At 38.9% G+C, this 16662-nt stretch overlaps 1 protein-coding gene across 1 annotated transcript; it reads right to left on the reverse strand.

Moving 5' to 3' along the window:
• Positions 1 to 1018: 1018 nt before the first annotated feature.
• On the reverse strand, positions 1019 to 14745 carry tnfaip3 (tumor necrosis factor, alpha-induced protein 3). The gene is made up of 9 exons (XM_079634695.1): positions 14453 to 14745; positions 13345 to 13681; positions 6940 to 7130; positions 6683 to 6824; positions 6404 to 6574; positions 5390 to 5570; positions 4230 to 5125; positions 3023 to 3225; positions 1019 to 2929 (listed from the first exon to the last, which is right to left on the reverse strand). Exons 2-9 carry the CDS (start codon positions 13649 to 13651, stop codon positions 2669 to 2671), a joined length of 2352 nt encoding a protein of 783 aa, XP_079490821.1. The 5' UTR covers positions 13652 to 13681; positions 14453 to 14745; the 3' UTR covers positions 1019 to 2668.
• Positions 14746 to 16662: the final 1917 nt, after the last annotated feature.

Here is a 16662-nt window from a genome sequence, read left to right on the forward strand (position 1 = left end):
AAATGAATAAATAATTAAGATAAAGCAAGATGGACTGTTGATATATTTGTGTGATATATGGTTTATTCAAACTGCAAAGGTAAAGCATAAATTAAAATTATTGTGACAGATGTGAAGTCAGATTTCTCGACAAGAAATACTTCCCTATAGGATACACCTGTGCACCCTCGCTCATAACTCCCCTGGAAACTTCCTCGTGGGGCAATTAGAGAATTGAGATGTCCTCAAAGATGGCTGAATTCGTTCGGTTTCCGGGTCATAGGATGGAGGAGCGAGGAAACATCAATTCAAGTATTAAGAAGCACCCTACATCTCCTGTCAGAAATCTTTCCCTTCCTATACTTTGATATTTTGGATGTTGACAGCAGGCCTTATGTAGAGATCTCAATTGTCACTCCATTAGACCATTTTTTGCAATCTAGGTGGTTTTCTTGGCTGACATCTGCACTGCTGCCACCTGGGATTCTCTTTGGCTGCTTTCACAAGGTCAATTCTGCAGTTTTTCTGGAGCAGCCTTGACTACTTTTTCAGGTGATTGTGGAGGAATGAAAGAGGACACTAGTTGTGTAACACGGTTCTATGATTTCCGGATAGCTGCCAAAGTTTGTTTTCTTTGGCCAGTAATCCTCACAGAACAGCCCATGCCATTATGTGACTTTGGTGTATTATTTCAACCTGTTCGTCTGGCAATGCGATCATCCACTTGTTCATAGTGCCGCCTGTAGCGGTCATCAGGAAATCACCTAACTAGTTGTTTGGTGGAAGACATTGGCATGGTAACGTTGTTTTGCTAACAATGTTACTTTATTAATACACAATACAGTTGTGTCACAAACTGATGCACTGCTTAATAAGCACTTCGCCTTCCTAAAATAATTGCCTAAGTCATTTGAAAATGAAAAGGACTTAAGGCAATTATTTTAGGAAGGTGACGTAGTGCTTCTTGTTTTAACATGTATTTTAAACTCCACAAAAGCAGATAAAGGTAAACAGACACAGGAAACTGTTTTTTGTTTTTCTATTAAAAATAATTTATTCCAGGACCACATATAAATAATTCTTGAAACACATTACAGATAATATTTGCTGTGAATAAATACGAAAACAAACCAAAAAACAAGGCTTTTCATACAATTCTCTATATGAAAGGTTGCACAAAATTTCTATCTTGTCATCTATATTCCTCTAGATCTATAACTGGAATGTCACTAGTAAGTCAGGAGTACCGTTCCTAATTCCAGAGCAGCTTATTAAGTATTGTGCAAGTTTGTGATGATCTGAACTGACTGAACAGATCCAGTAGTTGAAGAGTAGACACTCTCAAATTTATGATTCGACTGCAAATGTTTCTGTGTATCATTTATCCAAAGCACATTTCTGTATAGGCCCACATTAAACTAATTCTCAAGTAGACAAAGCTAAATGTGGTTGCACAATATTGGACTTTAAAGATGGGAATGTTCAACACAGACAGTTATTTCTTTATAAATGATGCCACAGAAGCTAACTCTATCTTTTCTCTTTACGTCTTTGCAGATATATTTCGGAAATATTCAAATAGAGAATGTCAGTTTGTGCATACTAAACATATGCAAAGAATAGACTGAGGCATTGTGTGTTTAAAGGAGAGTAGTGCAACCAAAAGAATGTGGCTGGGCAAGAACAGCGAGAAACAGGGAGTTCACAGATCTAGGAGCGGGGCGTTTCCTACCTGGGTTCGTTTACGTTTGGACCGATTCGTTTTCGCCTAGCTTTTTATCCCGACGGGGATTTCGGACATCTCAAAGTTTTTTTACGTCCTTTTTTTTGGCACGGCAATTCCCTTCAGCTTAATGTAATTTCATCAGCTCTATTCATCGGGGAGGTGTCAAGTATATGGTTTTCATTGCACTTAAGGAATTTTTCAGCCACAGAAAAATGAACATATCCATTCAATAGAACAGACCAAGTCATATGAAGTTTAGCAAGGCAAGCAAAAGTGAAAAATAGTTTCAAGAGCAAGAAGGACTTGCGAAAAAGTGATCAATGGTAAACAAAAACATTCTCAAAGGCAACAGATTCGTACTGCTTGCAGACATCAAATGGCGCAGCAGGAAATGAAATTCAAGCTCTGCTTAGCGAGCTCTCATTGGCACTTAACCTACATTTTATGAATAAACTATCAAATGCTGTCATTCGGTGGTCTCTGCATACCCTGTTGTACGTCTCATTCCTGTACTTCCAAAAGGCCTGTTGGCGTTCTGCAGTCCACAGTGGCGATGCACATTGGCTTAGACACTTTCAGTAAATTAACTTTGGTCAAATTTGTCTCTAAACTGATCAATTCGTATACATGCTCACGGCAATTTTTCAAGAAAGTTTGCAATTAATTACCCTGTTCAATATAAACAGCAGACGCCACAGGTGTGTGACTAGACGTCACTGTGTATCATAAGTTTCTGTATGCTAGCATCTCACGTAAGTCCTATACACACACACACACACATGATACATTGACCAAAACTTCATTTGAGAGGTAATCACCAATTCTACAGCACCACCGGGCTTTTTAGGCCCTGCCCAAGACAGGTGGAGGATTTTGGGCACAAAGTTCCTTGCGTAAGAGTGTTCGCCAGCATGCACAAGAATGCACGATGAACTAGGCCCTTTTTGACATTGAACTGTTTAGTCAGCCTCGGTAAATCTGCTTGAAGTGGTCACATTCGTTACAGTAGCCTTGTTTCTCTTGATTGGCGTAGTGATCGCAGCCCTGCGTCTTGCAGCGCTGTTTGCTTTTCTCTTTGGGCGCCTGGGCACGCCGACCCTCTCGCTGGCCTCGGCTGATGCAGTCCGGGCACAGGTCCGTGCAACCAGGGGACAGGTTCTTACAGCCGCTACGCCGACACTGAGCCTGGGTGAGCACTGGCGGTGGACGTGGTTTCGAGGCCCGCTGGACAGAAACAACAGAGCATATTGCTTTATTGGTTCTTCAACACTTAAGCAGAGCCAAACTTCCCCCACAACGGCAAATAAGGACACCTACCGTGACTAGAGGTGGGGAGTTAGAGCCCCGGCTAGCGGCTTGGTTGAGTCTAGCGCTTTGCTCCTTCACGAAGCACTTGTTGCAGTAACCCTCCAGCATGGCCTTTCCCTCGGCACCGCATCCCTGACCTCGGCACCGTGGACAGTTCTGGAAACCCGCCTCGGACGTGTGCCTGGGCTGGACAATAGCAGGGGTGGTGGCCTCTGTACAGACAAACACAGACCAAAATCACACGTTTGCTCTTGTGGTAGACGTCACTATGTCTATGAATTGCTTCCTGAAGCCAACAGGAAGTGGAGAGATTATAACCAGGGTTTGAAATTAACACCCGCCAACCCGCGGGTAAAAATCAACTGTGGCGGGTAACGCTGTCAAATCACTTGTTACTTATTATGTTTACTCACTTTGCTGGGTAAGTTCGTGTAAGCCAAATCTGCGCAAATACTCGACTCGTGAGTCATCGTGATATTAAATACAGTGTATTGCGCAGAATATAAACTGTGACGTAGTTAATCTGGAACATTTGTTCTTCTTTTTTTTTTTGGCTAGAAGAAGTTCTGAATGGCCGGTAATTCACATTTCAATTCGATTCACATTTATTTGCATAGCGCTTTTCACAATACACATCGTTTCAAAGCAGCTTTACAGAAAATGCATGAGTCCACATTACAATTTAGAGTGATCTGTTATCAGAGATAAGTTGTGTATTTCAGAAATGTACATATAAAAAAAAAAATCACAGTTAGCTAAAAATGTGTTAATTTAAACAATGTAATAATGGACTTTATGCACAGCTGCACTACTTCCTGAACTTTAGCCAGCTCCTTTGTTTCCTGTCTGCCATTATTGGACAAGCTGATTAATCCAGGTGTGCCTGACCAACAACAATAATCAGACACACCTGGATTAATCAGTTTGTCCAATAATGGCAGATAGGAAACAAAGGAGCTGGCTAAAGTTCAGGAAGTAGTGCAGCTGTGCATAAAGTCCATTTAAGGCAGAAACAATGAGCTCATTGAAGTAATATATGCATGTTAACAAATGATTATGACATTTAGAAAAATGTGGTATTGTAGGTCACTTAAAAACGTAGTAACCAAATTACCTGGTGAGTGAAAAAGTTAGTTTCAAACCCTGATTATAGTTGAGAGATGATACAGAGAGATAGTACAAGAAGTTTGTGTGAATGCAGAATAGTTGCACTTACGGTGATTGGTCTGGTAGTCTAGATAACATATAGTGCAGAATCCCAGCTTCTCCGCCGTCCCGAAGAACTGGCATCCGGAGCGTTTACACGGCCGGGCGGCCGGCGTTTGCCAGGTGTGTCCGGCGGTGCCCGTGCGCTCGGTCTCCCGATGCGCTGCCCACACCGAGGCTTCGGTTGAAGGCTCCTCTTGCTGGGCGTCTCCCCTCTCGGAAATAGCCGTCCTCTGCATGCAGGGCGGGCAAAGACCATTGAATATCCTAAAAACCTCCTGTCGACACATAACGCATCTCTCGGTGTCCCTTTCTCGTTCTCGTTCTCGTTCCCTCTCCGTTTCCTTCTCTCGTTCCCGGCCGCCTTGCGTCCACTGACCGTGGCACCATCCGTGAGACGGCCTGTTGGCAGCGGGCCGGGTTTGCCTCGCCGTAAAGCAGCGTTCACACAACCCGTCGTGCTCCACACTGAGTGTGAACAAGCAACCGGGTGTCTTGCACTTCATGGCATGAGTCTCACTGTAAAGGCTTAGACTTGGGGCCGTAGGGGGAGCAGAGCGAGGGCTAGGAAGGACTGAGCGCTCCAGTCTCCCTCGGCTCTCCGGGTCCGAGGATGACGAGTGATTCGAGCTGGGAATGGCCTCTGGTTTCCGACCCGCCTGCCGCTTTTCAAAGCACTCGTGACAGTGGGGTTGAGTGTCCACCGAGACGTAGAAGGTACATCGGGGTGTGGCGCAGCGGATCTCGATGAGGGAGAGTTGGGAGACTGAGAAGGGAGGGGGACGCTGGGATTGGGGGGCCCATGATGACTCCTTATCCTCTTGCCAGCGCTTATACTCATGGTTTACCAGTTGTAGGTAGTCCTCCATCAGGTTCATATCCTCGGGTAGGTTGCCTTCATCAAGTCTGATGGAGGAAGGATTCAAGATTCAAGTCAAGTCACCTTTATTTATATAGCTTTTACAGATTGTTTCAAAGCAGCTTTACAGTGATAACAGGAAAAAAATTTATCATAGTCCAACTTAAGTAAGTTCACTTTTTGTTGTTGTAAAAAAGGTATTAATTTAGTTCATTCATAGCCGCTCTGGAGAAAAAGGTACATGACAAAGCGCCATAACTTTTTAGGGTTGCACCAGCAAGACTTCAACAAAGAGTGTATTTAGCTCATACCTGGCCGCAGTGATAATCTGTGTGGGATCGTAGCCCAGGCCGATGACAGGGATTTCTATAAGCATTAGGTAGTCTTTTAGCAACTTCTCCTTCTGTTGCTGCTCCTTTTCTGTCAGGAAGTGCAATCGAAGCTCCTCAAACCCTCCCCGTCCCGGGTTTATCAACGGCACCGCACGGATCTCTGAGCGGGTCACAAACATCACATGTTCAAATACACTGGGCCGACTAAGAGCAACACTCTGGTGACAAAAAAATGTTTGTCAATGAAATTAATGTCCTATATTTTATTTTGATAATGTTTTTTATTTAATATTTTGTGTTTTTAGGGTTTTTTATTGGTGTTAATGTGTTTTAATATTTTTTTTATACTAAATTATGTTTACGCTGCATTTATAATCCAATAATTCACTTTTTGAGCATAGACCTGAACATTTTATTTCCAACTTAAATAAAATGTATCAATTTTGAATGCATAAATTTTGATCTTGAATGCATTCGAGCACAGACTTAAGTTTGATCTCTTTTCAAAGACGACACTTGGCAGATTATTGCTGAAGTGAAAAAAGTGAACTTAAAAAAGGAACAGAATTTTACGTGTATTGATATGAAAAATGTACAAAAATACTATTTAATTTTTTTACATGAAATATATATTTTCAAAATCACTTTTTACTGTAAAACTGCAAGAAAATCAAAGCCATAAATCTAAATAAGTTGTGTTCCAAATTTGAGCTTGAAATCTCAAACAATGAGCTTTCATTATGATTTTGTTTGGCCGCAGTACCAAACGTTTTCACTAGATGAAATTCGTCTCCCATTCATTTCAAGCACAAGTGTGATTATTTTTTACAGGACCATTAAACCTTTTCGAATCCATAAAATCCATTTTTTTGTGTTCACACAGCAAGTGCAAAAACCTTTACCAAGTTTCGTACCATTTCGATGAAGTAAAAAAAACAAAAAACAAGTACACTTTTTAAGTCAACAAGAGTAGTGCCATGTCTAGTGACGTACCTGGGCCACTGTCTTTGATTGTGATCAGGGGTGCAAAGTGCTGCGAGTCATATCCAAGCACTATGGGATATTTGTAGCATTCTCCAGGAGGCCAATGCAAAGGCAGGTATATGCCCCCCACATTGAGGGGTGAAAAGGAGGAACCAGACTTCATACTTCTAAGTACTTGGTCTGTTGAGAAAAAAATTATTTAAAAAAATCAGTCATATATTATGGTCATGTTGATGCACTTGTGTTTGTGCAATTCTATTGAAATGCTCCCGTATTACGGATACGTACCCGCAATAACAATAATTGGCCTCCGTAGAATATTTGAAAGCACAAATATGTGAATATCCTCTAGAGAGTCAAACTGTAGGCCATTACTGCTGGATACTGGAGAAGCCATTTCTACAATCTTAACCCATTCCTCCTCCCAGTTCTGAGAAACAAAACAAATATCCATGAGTTATACCCTTGTCATATCCAATTTTTTTTGCCTGGCTGTTTTCGGACAAGTTTTGCATGTTGGTGGTGAAGGTGGACGACGTGCTTACCAAAGTGCTGTATCTCAGGCCGGTCTGCGTGAACTCCTGCGAGTGCAGAAGCTCTGTTTGAAAGCGTGTCCTAAAGTTACTAGTGTCTGTTTCCTTCAGTACTGCGTACAGAGCCTTTCTGAGCACCAGGTCTGTGTCCTGAACCCCCAGAAGATACTGAGAGGCTGCGTGAAGCAGGCAGTTCCCATCACCTAAACCAAAACACACAAACACAGATTATATCTCTGGACAGTCACAGTCACGTCTGATAGCCGTCCAAACACAGCCCTGACGTCTAAGGCTGAAACTAGGGAAGATTTGGGCTATCTGTGAGTGAACATTTACTAAAAAAAGGGTGTAGATATATAAAGAATAGACTAGTCATCAATTAGATAACAGTGACGAAATGAAACCAAACACCATGTAATCACGGTTGACTTTGCTTACATGATACATCTCGCAAGTTATTTTGGCAAAAACGACATGTTTCCAAATTCAAGGTTGTTTTGGCTAAAAGTGTGTTCCTCATAGCCGGAGTATATCGGGTCTATAGTTAACCGAGACGGTGAAATGACGGCTATTGCTTGTTGGGAAGGTGCATGTTCTTGTGGTGCCATCAGGACATTATTATCCTGAGGCTCCAGAGGAATTAATCACAAATCGGCACTCAGGTTCTGCATGCAGGTCTGCCATTATTATACAGTCAAAATATTCCAAATATATATATATACAGTCAAACCAAAAATTATTCAGACACCAGATATCATTTTTTTAATGGGTGCAGGACACTATAGTTCATTTATGTAAGTGAGGAGAGCAAAATACAGTAAACTATGGCATATTATACCCAAAAATTCTTCATACAGTAACAAAAAAAAAAAAAAAAATTGGGACCAAAAATGATCTGATCATGTTTTTCTTCTTTAATTGCTAATGTGATCTTTTTACACCACAAACTGAGCAAAGTGAAGCATTGCTTGGTAACTGGTTGAGCTAAACTGGTATTATCTAATTGTGTAGTTAAATTTACCAGCTGACAGATATTCAACATAATTCATGTGTGAGACAGTCTAACAGAAGGATGGACAAAACCAGTCAAATATCATATTACCATTTTCTAAACTATAGCGAATAAACTGTGATAATGTGAGAAATGTTAAATGGTGTCTGAATACATTTTGGTTTGACTGTACATGGATGTCCTGAAGGATAGCGTCACCTTCCACATATATAATCACGTTTGCAGACAGGCTTTACTTTGGGGGAAAAAAAAAACTCAGGTTATAAAAGTTCATAAAGGAAGCATTCATGCGTTCACAAAAAGGCTATGAAACCTGCAGTTCCTGTTTGGACTTTCGCAATCAGCAAGATTGTCATAACACGGAGAGCCTTAGCAACTGGTTGGCATGCATTGCATAGCTACAAATTTTTTTTTGAAAACTACAATCTTTGCTTTGTTGTTGTATACACTGACAATATCTTTTACACCTAAAGGTTAGTTCAGCTGTATTTGTCAAGACGCCAGATTAAGGATGAGATAAAAAGCAATACAGGGGATTTCCACAAGAGCAAGTTTAAAGATATCAGTTTCATCCAAACTGTGTGCATTTTAAAAGCAGAACATGTGACCATATCTCTGCAAAAGCAATTAAATCAACTCCTCATAACAACCACCCAACAGCAGTTTCAACATGTCGGGCAACCTATAGGGAATTTTTTTTTTTTTTTTTTTAAAGTCTCAAAGCTCTTATACTTTTGTAAATCAATAACTTTCCTCTAACCTAACCATTCAGTAACTTGAACACTAAAAAAACAAAACAAGCATGCTCTGCAGAACTTTGTACATGGCCTAGATTATGTGTGCTTTCTGGTGTTGTGCAACATGTGTGCTCAAATGCATCCGTACGCATTTGCATGTGCGCGCGCGCTTGTGTGAAACAACTGTGAGGAATTTCCCTAGTATGTGATTCTCTGATTAAGCGCCGTAAGGGCTTCACTTCAACTTTTTCTTTCCCTTGACTCCTCTTGACACCAGAGCCATGATATAAAGCATCTGGACTTTCCAGAGAGGAGGGCCGACGCTGTACAGGAATGCCTGAGCCGTGCCCGCGCCATCTCTGGGGCCGATGAGGGAAGTCTGAACATATGATCTAGTTCCTGTTCTTTAGACGTGTGTCCAAAGCCATGGTGTGTGTCTGTACCTGCCATCAACACACAAGACCAAATGTTCCTAAGTAGATGGAGGTTTTAACCGGTCTATATGGAAACTATTTTTACAGTGTAACCAGGCCGTAAAAAAATATTATACACTGTTAATTATACACTGTAAAAAATATTTTCATGATTTGATATCACAACTTTTTATCTTTTGTCAAATCAACTTCGATAACTAATGTGTGAAGAAAACACTATTTTGAGTTTCTGTCTATTAAACCATTCTTCTTCATTGCATTAACTCAAATTTTTAATTACAACGAACTCAAAATTTTAAGGCAACAAGATAACTTGCTTTTTTAAGTTAAACCAACATTTTTTTAACAGTGTACTGCGTTTTCTTTTTGTTACACAAGAGTAAGTTTCTGTGTCTAAAAGTAGTACTTATAACAACTAACTTAACCACATTTTCCAGACGCACTTTTCTAAATAAGTTGTTTTTCCAGTAACACATTGTTAGTCCGCCTGTGGTGGAAAATCCAGCTTTTAATGTTGTTTACGTGTCTATGTGGTGTTTTTAATGCGCTTTAAGACACACCATGTGTACATTTATAAGTCGACAGCATTGCTGAGTATTTTCTCTTTTCTCTTTAAAACTGCAGTGAACCAAAGACAGTCTCAAAAACACAGTTTGAAATCGCTGGTGTTTCTGACGTCACACACTACCTTGTAACCAATCAGATCAACGTGTGATCGTCAACCAGTGGATCTCTGAGTGAGTGAGTGGAGGCGGAGCTCATTTGCATATTCATAGAGCCGCGTATACTAAATATAGCGAGGGTGTTGAGTTACATTCAAGATATTTTAAGACATGCATTTTTTTCCTAGGAATTAACATTTAAATATGTCATTATGGGATAAAATGATTGACTACAAGTTGCGGTTTTATGTCACATTGCTTGACAAGGCAGATTTACCATGAATCGAGCTCAATGTCCTCTTTAAAGCAGATTAATTTAAGTGAAGCAATTAACTTGGACTTTCTACCATAGAAGATTGACCAATTTGTCCTTGCACATTTGGTCTCAAACTAACCATTAACTTTTTTTCTTATGAAATGTAATGTTTCTGCTCATCACCGGTTTGGTTAAATTGTGTTCTGTTCAAGTTTGATTCATTTGAGTTACATATGTATAAAGATATTCCCTCCTCAAATACTTTCATAGTTACTTTTTGTTAATAGTTTGCAGTGTAGCTCACCATCTTTTTCAGCTTGACTGTATTTAAACACTTTACTGTAAATTATGTGATACTCGTCACTTGGGAAGTTACAGTTTAAAAGCAGCAAGCCCACAATGGAGAACAGAAAATGAACACACAAAACCTGGATATAAACAACATCTGCTATACAACCACATCCTCATCAACACGTTCAGCAATAATGGTCACAGGAGAAAAGCGTGGCCTCAAGAAAATGATTGAAGCATTGTGTAAATATGATAATAACAGAGTCCAGTTCTGGTCATACGATCAGATGCACGAGCCGAAGCATTAGCAGAGTAATTCATGTACACATAAACTCTTTAACATAAAGCTTTGTCATTTTGCCTCAGACATCTTTGTCTTGTCAGCAGTCATTCATTATCAATATCAATATCAATATGTCCATTCGTTACTCATGTTTTATAACTGCAATGGGGTTTAATAGTAAATAAATAAATACTATATATGTGACCCTGGATCACAAAACCAGTCGCACGGGTATATCTGTGGCAATAGCCAACTATACATTGTATGGGTCAAAATTACCCATTTTTCTTTTATACCAAAAATCATGAGGATATTAAAAATCATGTTCCATGAAGATATTTTATAAATTTCCTATTTAAAAAATATAAAAAAAATATTTTTGTGAGTGAATGCAGCACAATCGTGAACATAAATGCACAACTTTAAAGGAGATTTTCTCAATATTTAGTTTTTTTTTTGCTCCTCAGATTCCAGATTTTCAATAGTTGTATCTCGACCAAATATTGTCCTATCATAACAAACAATGGAAAGCTTATTTATTCAGCTTTCGGATTATGCATAAATCTCAATTTAACATTTTAAACATTTTCTTAACATAATTTTGTGGTCCAGGGTCACATATTAATAATACTAAATATTATTGTACACACTAATGGTAATCAATACAATTTATTCCTGTTGCTCGAACTGTACAGCAATGGTGCCAAGGTCATGATTCACTTCCCAAGGAATGCAAAAACTAATAATAATATTAATATAGCAATGCAAGTTGCTTTGGATAAATGCATAAATCAATGTAAATGTATAAAATACACCCTCAAACTATATATCACCAGACTATTGATCAAACTATTTGCCTAAACTTAAGACGCACTTTATAAATCAGTAAAATACAACAGCAGTCTAAAATCTACCATTCATGGCAGCTAGGAACTTACTAGGAAGTTGTTAAACTAATGCAGAAGGGCTTTTTTAAATATTCCTAACAAATCAGGACATAAAATTAAGACAAACACAGATACAAGGAAACATAAGGCTAGCACTAGCACACCTAAAATGGCCATTTTGGCTGCATTGTGCATTACGTTATTAGCGTTATTACATTTATTCCAGTTCCCCTCTTATCAGCGCAATCCGTTTTAAACAACATGTCCCAGTCTAGTGCTTTCATAATCCCGTGTGATTTAAAACAGGAAATTCCCATTTCATTATGAGGAAAAATCTGTGCTGTCCAGAATTTCGTTTTTTTTTTTAAAGTAAGAAATTTACCAGAAGCTTTCAGGAACTAGACATGGCAACATGACATCTACTATCACAGCTGCACAAAATAATGAAACTAACAAACCAAAAAAACAGCACTGTTGACTATTTCAGATAAATGGTAATGAAGGTAATGAGTAAATGAGATGCGTGTAGTCTCTGTTTACCTAATTTCAGTTACTGTAAATAGTGACTGTACAATGGAGCAACAATGGCAAGTACAGAGAAGTTTCCCTCGCAGCATTACTCATAAGAGAAGAGCAGAGCGACCTGACCCTGAGCTAGCACACACGCACACACACACACACACACACACACACACACACACACACACACACACACACACACACACACACACACACGGCCCCTCAAAGCGAGCTGAGGGGGAAGAACATCCGTGTGACAGACAGTGCAGGATTTTCCCGTCCGCCATGAACCGTTTTTTTTTTTTTTTAAGTGGTCTAACGACGATATCGCTTTTTTTCATATCTTTAGATGTTATAATTATGATAACAACAGCACTTGAGATGCATATAAAATCACTGTGATGAATTTAATCGTTTTTACACTAAAAGAGAAAGATCACTTTTGGGTTACACTTTATTTTAAGGTGTCTTTGTTACAGTAATGATACATTCAAATACTGAGTAATATTAATTAACTACTTATACTTTCTATAGGGTTAGGAGGGACTAGGGTTTGGTTTCATTTAGTTGCATGTAATTATGCATAATTTATAGTTATTTCTACAATAACTACATGTAATGTAACAATGACACTGCAAAATAAAGTGTTACCCACTTTTGTGAACTGACCAAGACGACATGATTATCAGCCAAAAAAATTGGAAAATAGTGATTAATTATTTGGCCTGGCCGATATACATCAGCCTATTACTAGTTATAACATCCATATTGTGTTGGTTTTAATATATTCCTAAGTAATTAATTACGTTTATCTTGAAAAAGTAAAGTAAGGAATTACTCTTTATTTTTCTGTATAGTAATAGACTATAGAACAATTTAATATATAAAAATAGTGGATTTAACATCAACATTTAATATCTAATGTTAAAATATGTTTTTAATGTAACCTTATCCCTTTGAATACTTCAGTTCAAGAATAATTTGTGCAATTTTATATTATTTATTTGAAAGAAGTGAAGCAGTTGATAGGTTGATTTGGGATTTAGAAAGTAATTAGTAATATGTAGTAATGCACTACTTTTTAGTAAAGTAACTAAAGATTGCAATTGGTAGCTAGAAATTAATTACTTTTTAGAGTAACATACCCAACACTGATCGCTTCCCAAGAAAAAATTATCTTAAGTGAATGATAGAGCATTTACATAGACGATAAGACCATTGATGTATAATTAACTACTAAACCAATACAAATGGTTTAAAAGTAACTTTAGTGTCGCCGTTTCATTGGAAGGAGACGTGACCTGCGCTCAAGCTGATAAAATCACAGCATAGTTACCGTTGGTTCTCAGCGGCACCAGCTTCTTGACCTCACGGCACCAGTTCAACCTCTTCTCCTGTTCCAGCGAGCTCTGCATGGCCCTGTCCAAGATGGCCGCCTGGATGACCTCGCGGAAGGCCTGCGGGAACTGGCTCATGCGGATCATCTCCAGGGTGTAGCGATGCATGCTGCGCAGGTGATGGATCAGGCCGCTGCTGGACGAAGGCTTGACCACGTCATTGGGAACCCGCTCTCTGATTTTCACGGCCTTCAGGAGGTTACTCACGAACAGGAACTTGGGCAGGAAGTTCTGGCCCTGAGACATGGCGATCTGGAGTGGGGAACCAATCTATCACTGCGAAAGAAGACATGAAACAACAACACCATTGTCAGGAGCGCTCAACCCACGACCATGTGCAGCAAACAAGAATTTCCCCTCCACCCTAAAGGTGAAGAACTGAAAGACTGACAGTGGCCCCTGAAAGCTAATGGTGTATTCCAGTCTCATGGTATAAAGGGCTCTTGAGGTCAGATGAGTGAAAGGCGAAGATATTTATAAGTCCACCCCCACAATCAATTTTCCAAAACTATCAGAACAGGAGATAATAGATGGGTTCAGACAAAAAAATGCCATTGACTGCAAGGGCACCATTTATTTGTCTGGGTTCTTTAGGGACAACTTATTCAGACAGTGCTCTCTTAAATACCTCTCGCGAAATATTCGACATCCACAGTTTTATTAAAACACAAAGCACAACGGGGACAATAGAGACCGACGCGAAAATATTACCATCAGTTGCTGACGCTCGAATTACGTAATTGCCTTGACAGAAGCCGTTAGACAATGGAACACTGTAACACTCGAACGGAAGCTACATGTCCCCATGGCAACAATAGAACGTTTTCTCCGTTAAACGTTCTTAATCGCTGATAAGTGACGTCTTCGCAAACAATGGCTGTCAAAATCCGTGGCGTTCAAGACTGTATCCGTCCGTATACAAGACAGCCTGGCGTTTGAGCTTGAGACGATATTGGAGAAATCAAGCTCGCTTTGCTTTAGGAAAGAGTCTAAACGCGACATTAGAGAGGCGAGGGAACGGGCAGCGATGAATCGGACAACTCTTACCTGTTCAATATGTCGGGTATCCACCAACAAAGCCCATAAGATGCTCTGGCTCTGCTGCTACTTCACTCAGTCCACTTTAATCGTCCATGGCGCTTTAAGAGATCCACTGGATTTCACTGCTCGCTCGAGACGCGTCCAAAACACGGCAAAGTCTACGCTCTGGTTCAGACAGCCCGATTGATACCAGTACATAAAAGCCAGTAGGGGATTTCCATAAGGTACTTTCCACTTTCACAACCCATTATGAGCGTTTTCTCTCCGTCTTATCCGCTAGGGGGAGTCAGTGCGCGAGTGACGCTGAACGCTTGCGTTACGTGCGAGTCGCTGACGTAAAGCTCGACGTTTGATTGGCCACACCCATAGCTGGTAGTTATTATGTGTGAGATATGGAAACATAACAGCAGCACTGGAAGTCCCAGCCTGTGTGCATTTTACACGCGTGCATGTTCTAGTTCCGTTTAATGTAAAGAATGAATGTGCATTACAAGAAAGGAACTTTTAGTCATCTTTATGGGGTAACACAAGGGTCATCATGCGTGAATTTGTCATTTGAATGTGACTTAAAGTAGCAATTCAATCAAACAAGGGTTACACTTTATTTTAAGGTGCCATTGTTTCAGTGTAATTATATATTTAAGTACTGAGTAATATTAAGCAACTATATAGCCTACTTTTATGGTTTGGGTAGGATTAGAATTTGGTTGAGGGTTAGTTGCATGAATAATTTACTGTTATTACTATAGTACGTACATATGTAACAAGGACACTGCAAAATAAAGTGTTACCCAAACAAGTATAATGTTTGTGTTCATTCATTGTGCCATCCACACTTCAGACAGGCAACAGGGTTGACAGACAGTAACTAACGGAGCGTTTTCAGAAATAATGTTCTCTCAAAGTTATGATCAACGTTCTGTAACGTTATTAGGTTTGTTCAAAGCTATGATCTTTAATAATATTCTCAAAGCGTTAGCACAAAAACATTATTTTATACAATAAGGTTCATTAGTTAACATTAGTTTGTAAACATGAACTAAGAATGAACAATTCTTCACCATTAATCAATCTTAGTTAATGTTAATTTCAACATTTACTATACGTTATTCAAATCAAAGGTTGTATTTGTTAACATTAGTTAATGCACTGTGAACTAACATGAACAATGAACAGCTGTATTTTATTACCTAACATTAACAAAGATGAATAAATACTGTAACAAATGTGTTGCTCATTGTTAGTACATGTTAATTCATATAATTAACTAATGTTAACTAATGAACCTTATTAAGTGTTACCATTTTTTTCTTAAATGTTTTATATGTTCCCTTTTTAAATGTTACTACTTGTTTCAGAATGTTCAGAGAACATTCTAAAGTAACATTCCAATGATGTTTGAAGAATGAGAAAATGGAATTTTTACTTTATGTTTGCATAACCAAGAAAAAAAAACCTGTACGTTTTGCGAATTCATAGAACATTCAGAAGTAACATTTTCATATATGGAAACGTAAGTGAAACCTTTTTAGAGCATATTTTTGTTAGCTGGGAAGATTGACAGTTTAATTCAATATTACAAAGCGCAAGGCACTGGAAGCTGCTCCTTTGAACGAGAATTGAATGCTGATATTATACAAATATTCAATTGTTTACTCTAAAATATTGTTGTGAGGGTTAATATAGGGTCCCCTTAACAAACTTGAACTTGTTCTTGAAGAGTTCGGTTATTAGTAGATTACCTGTACCACGGTAAACATGTATATAAAGACTGCTAGCTTATATTCTGTATTTTAAAAAAAACTACAAAAATTCATATTTTATTATAGACACAAAGGACGCCCATTTTGCAGAATGACGAGGCAGAATTTGCGGATCATAAGATTCATATAGTGCATAATGATGATGATGTGGGTGTAAAGTTTAGCATGTCATTCATGAGACCTTTATCAGAAGTTCCCATCAAAAATAGTGCAATAAAGCTGACATTTCATTTCTTGCCAGGGTCATTCATTCCTTATACATTCAACATTTCTTGGTAATACTGGCTAACACCTTTGATTAATAACATGAACAAACATCTTTACATTATGAACTAGTGCTGACTATACTTTCTCAATACTTTAAATCCTTCAACATGCCCTGAATTCATTGTGCCACTGTTTGACAGAGATACTGTAGATTTATATTTCTCTACTACACAAATCAAGATTTCA

Source organism: Phoxinus phoxinus (genome assembly GCF_949152265.1).
Source record: "Phoxinus phoxinus genome assembly, chromosome: 14".
Classification (NCBI taxonomy): Eukaryota; Metazoa; Chordata; class Actinopteri; order Cypriniformes; family Leuciscidae; genus Phoxinus; species Phoxinus phoxinus.

Coding starts and splice junctions, on each gene's coding strand:
- tnfaip3 (XM_079634695.1), bottom strand. CDS start 13,651: ATGTCTCAGGGCCAGAACTTCCTGCCCAAGTTCCTGTTCGTGAGTAAC. Junction 6,825..6,939: donor GCCTGAGATACAGCACTTTG/GTAAGCACGTCG, acceptor TTTGTTTCTCAG/AACTGGGAGGAGGAATGGGT. Junction 3,226..4,229: donor AGACTACCAGACCAATCACC/GTAAGTGCAACT, acceptor TTGTCTGTACAG/AGGCCACCACCCCTGCTATT.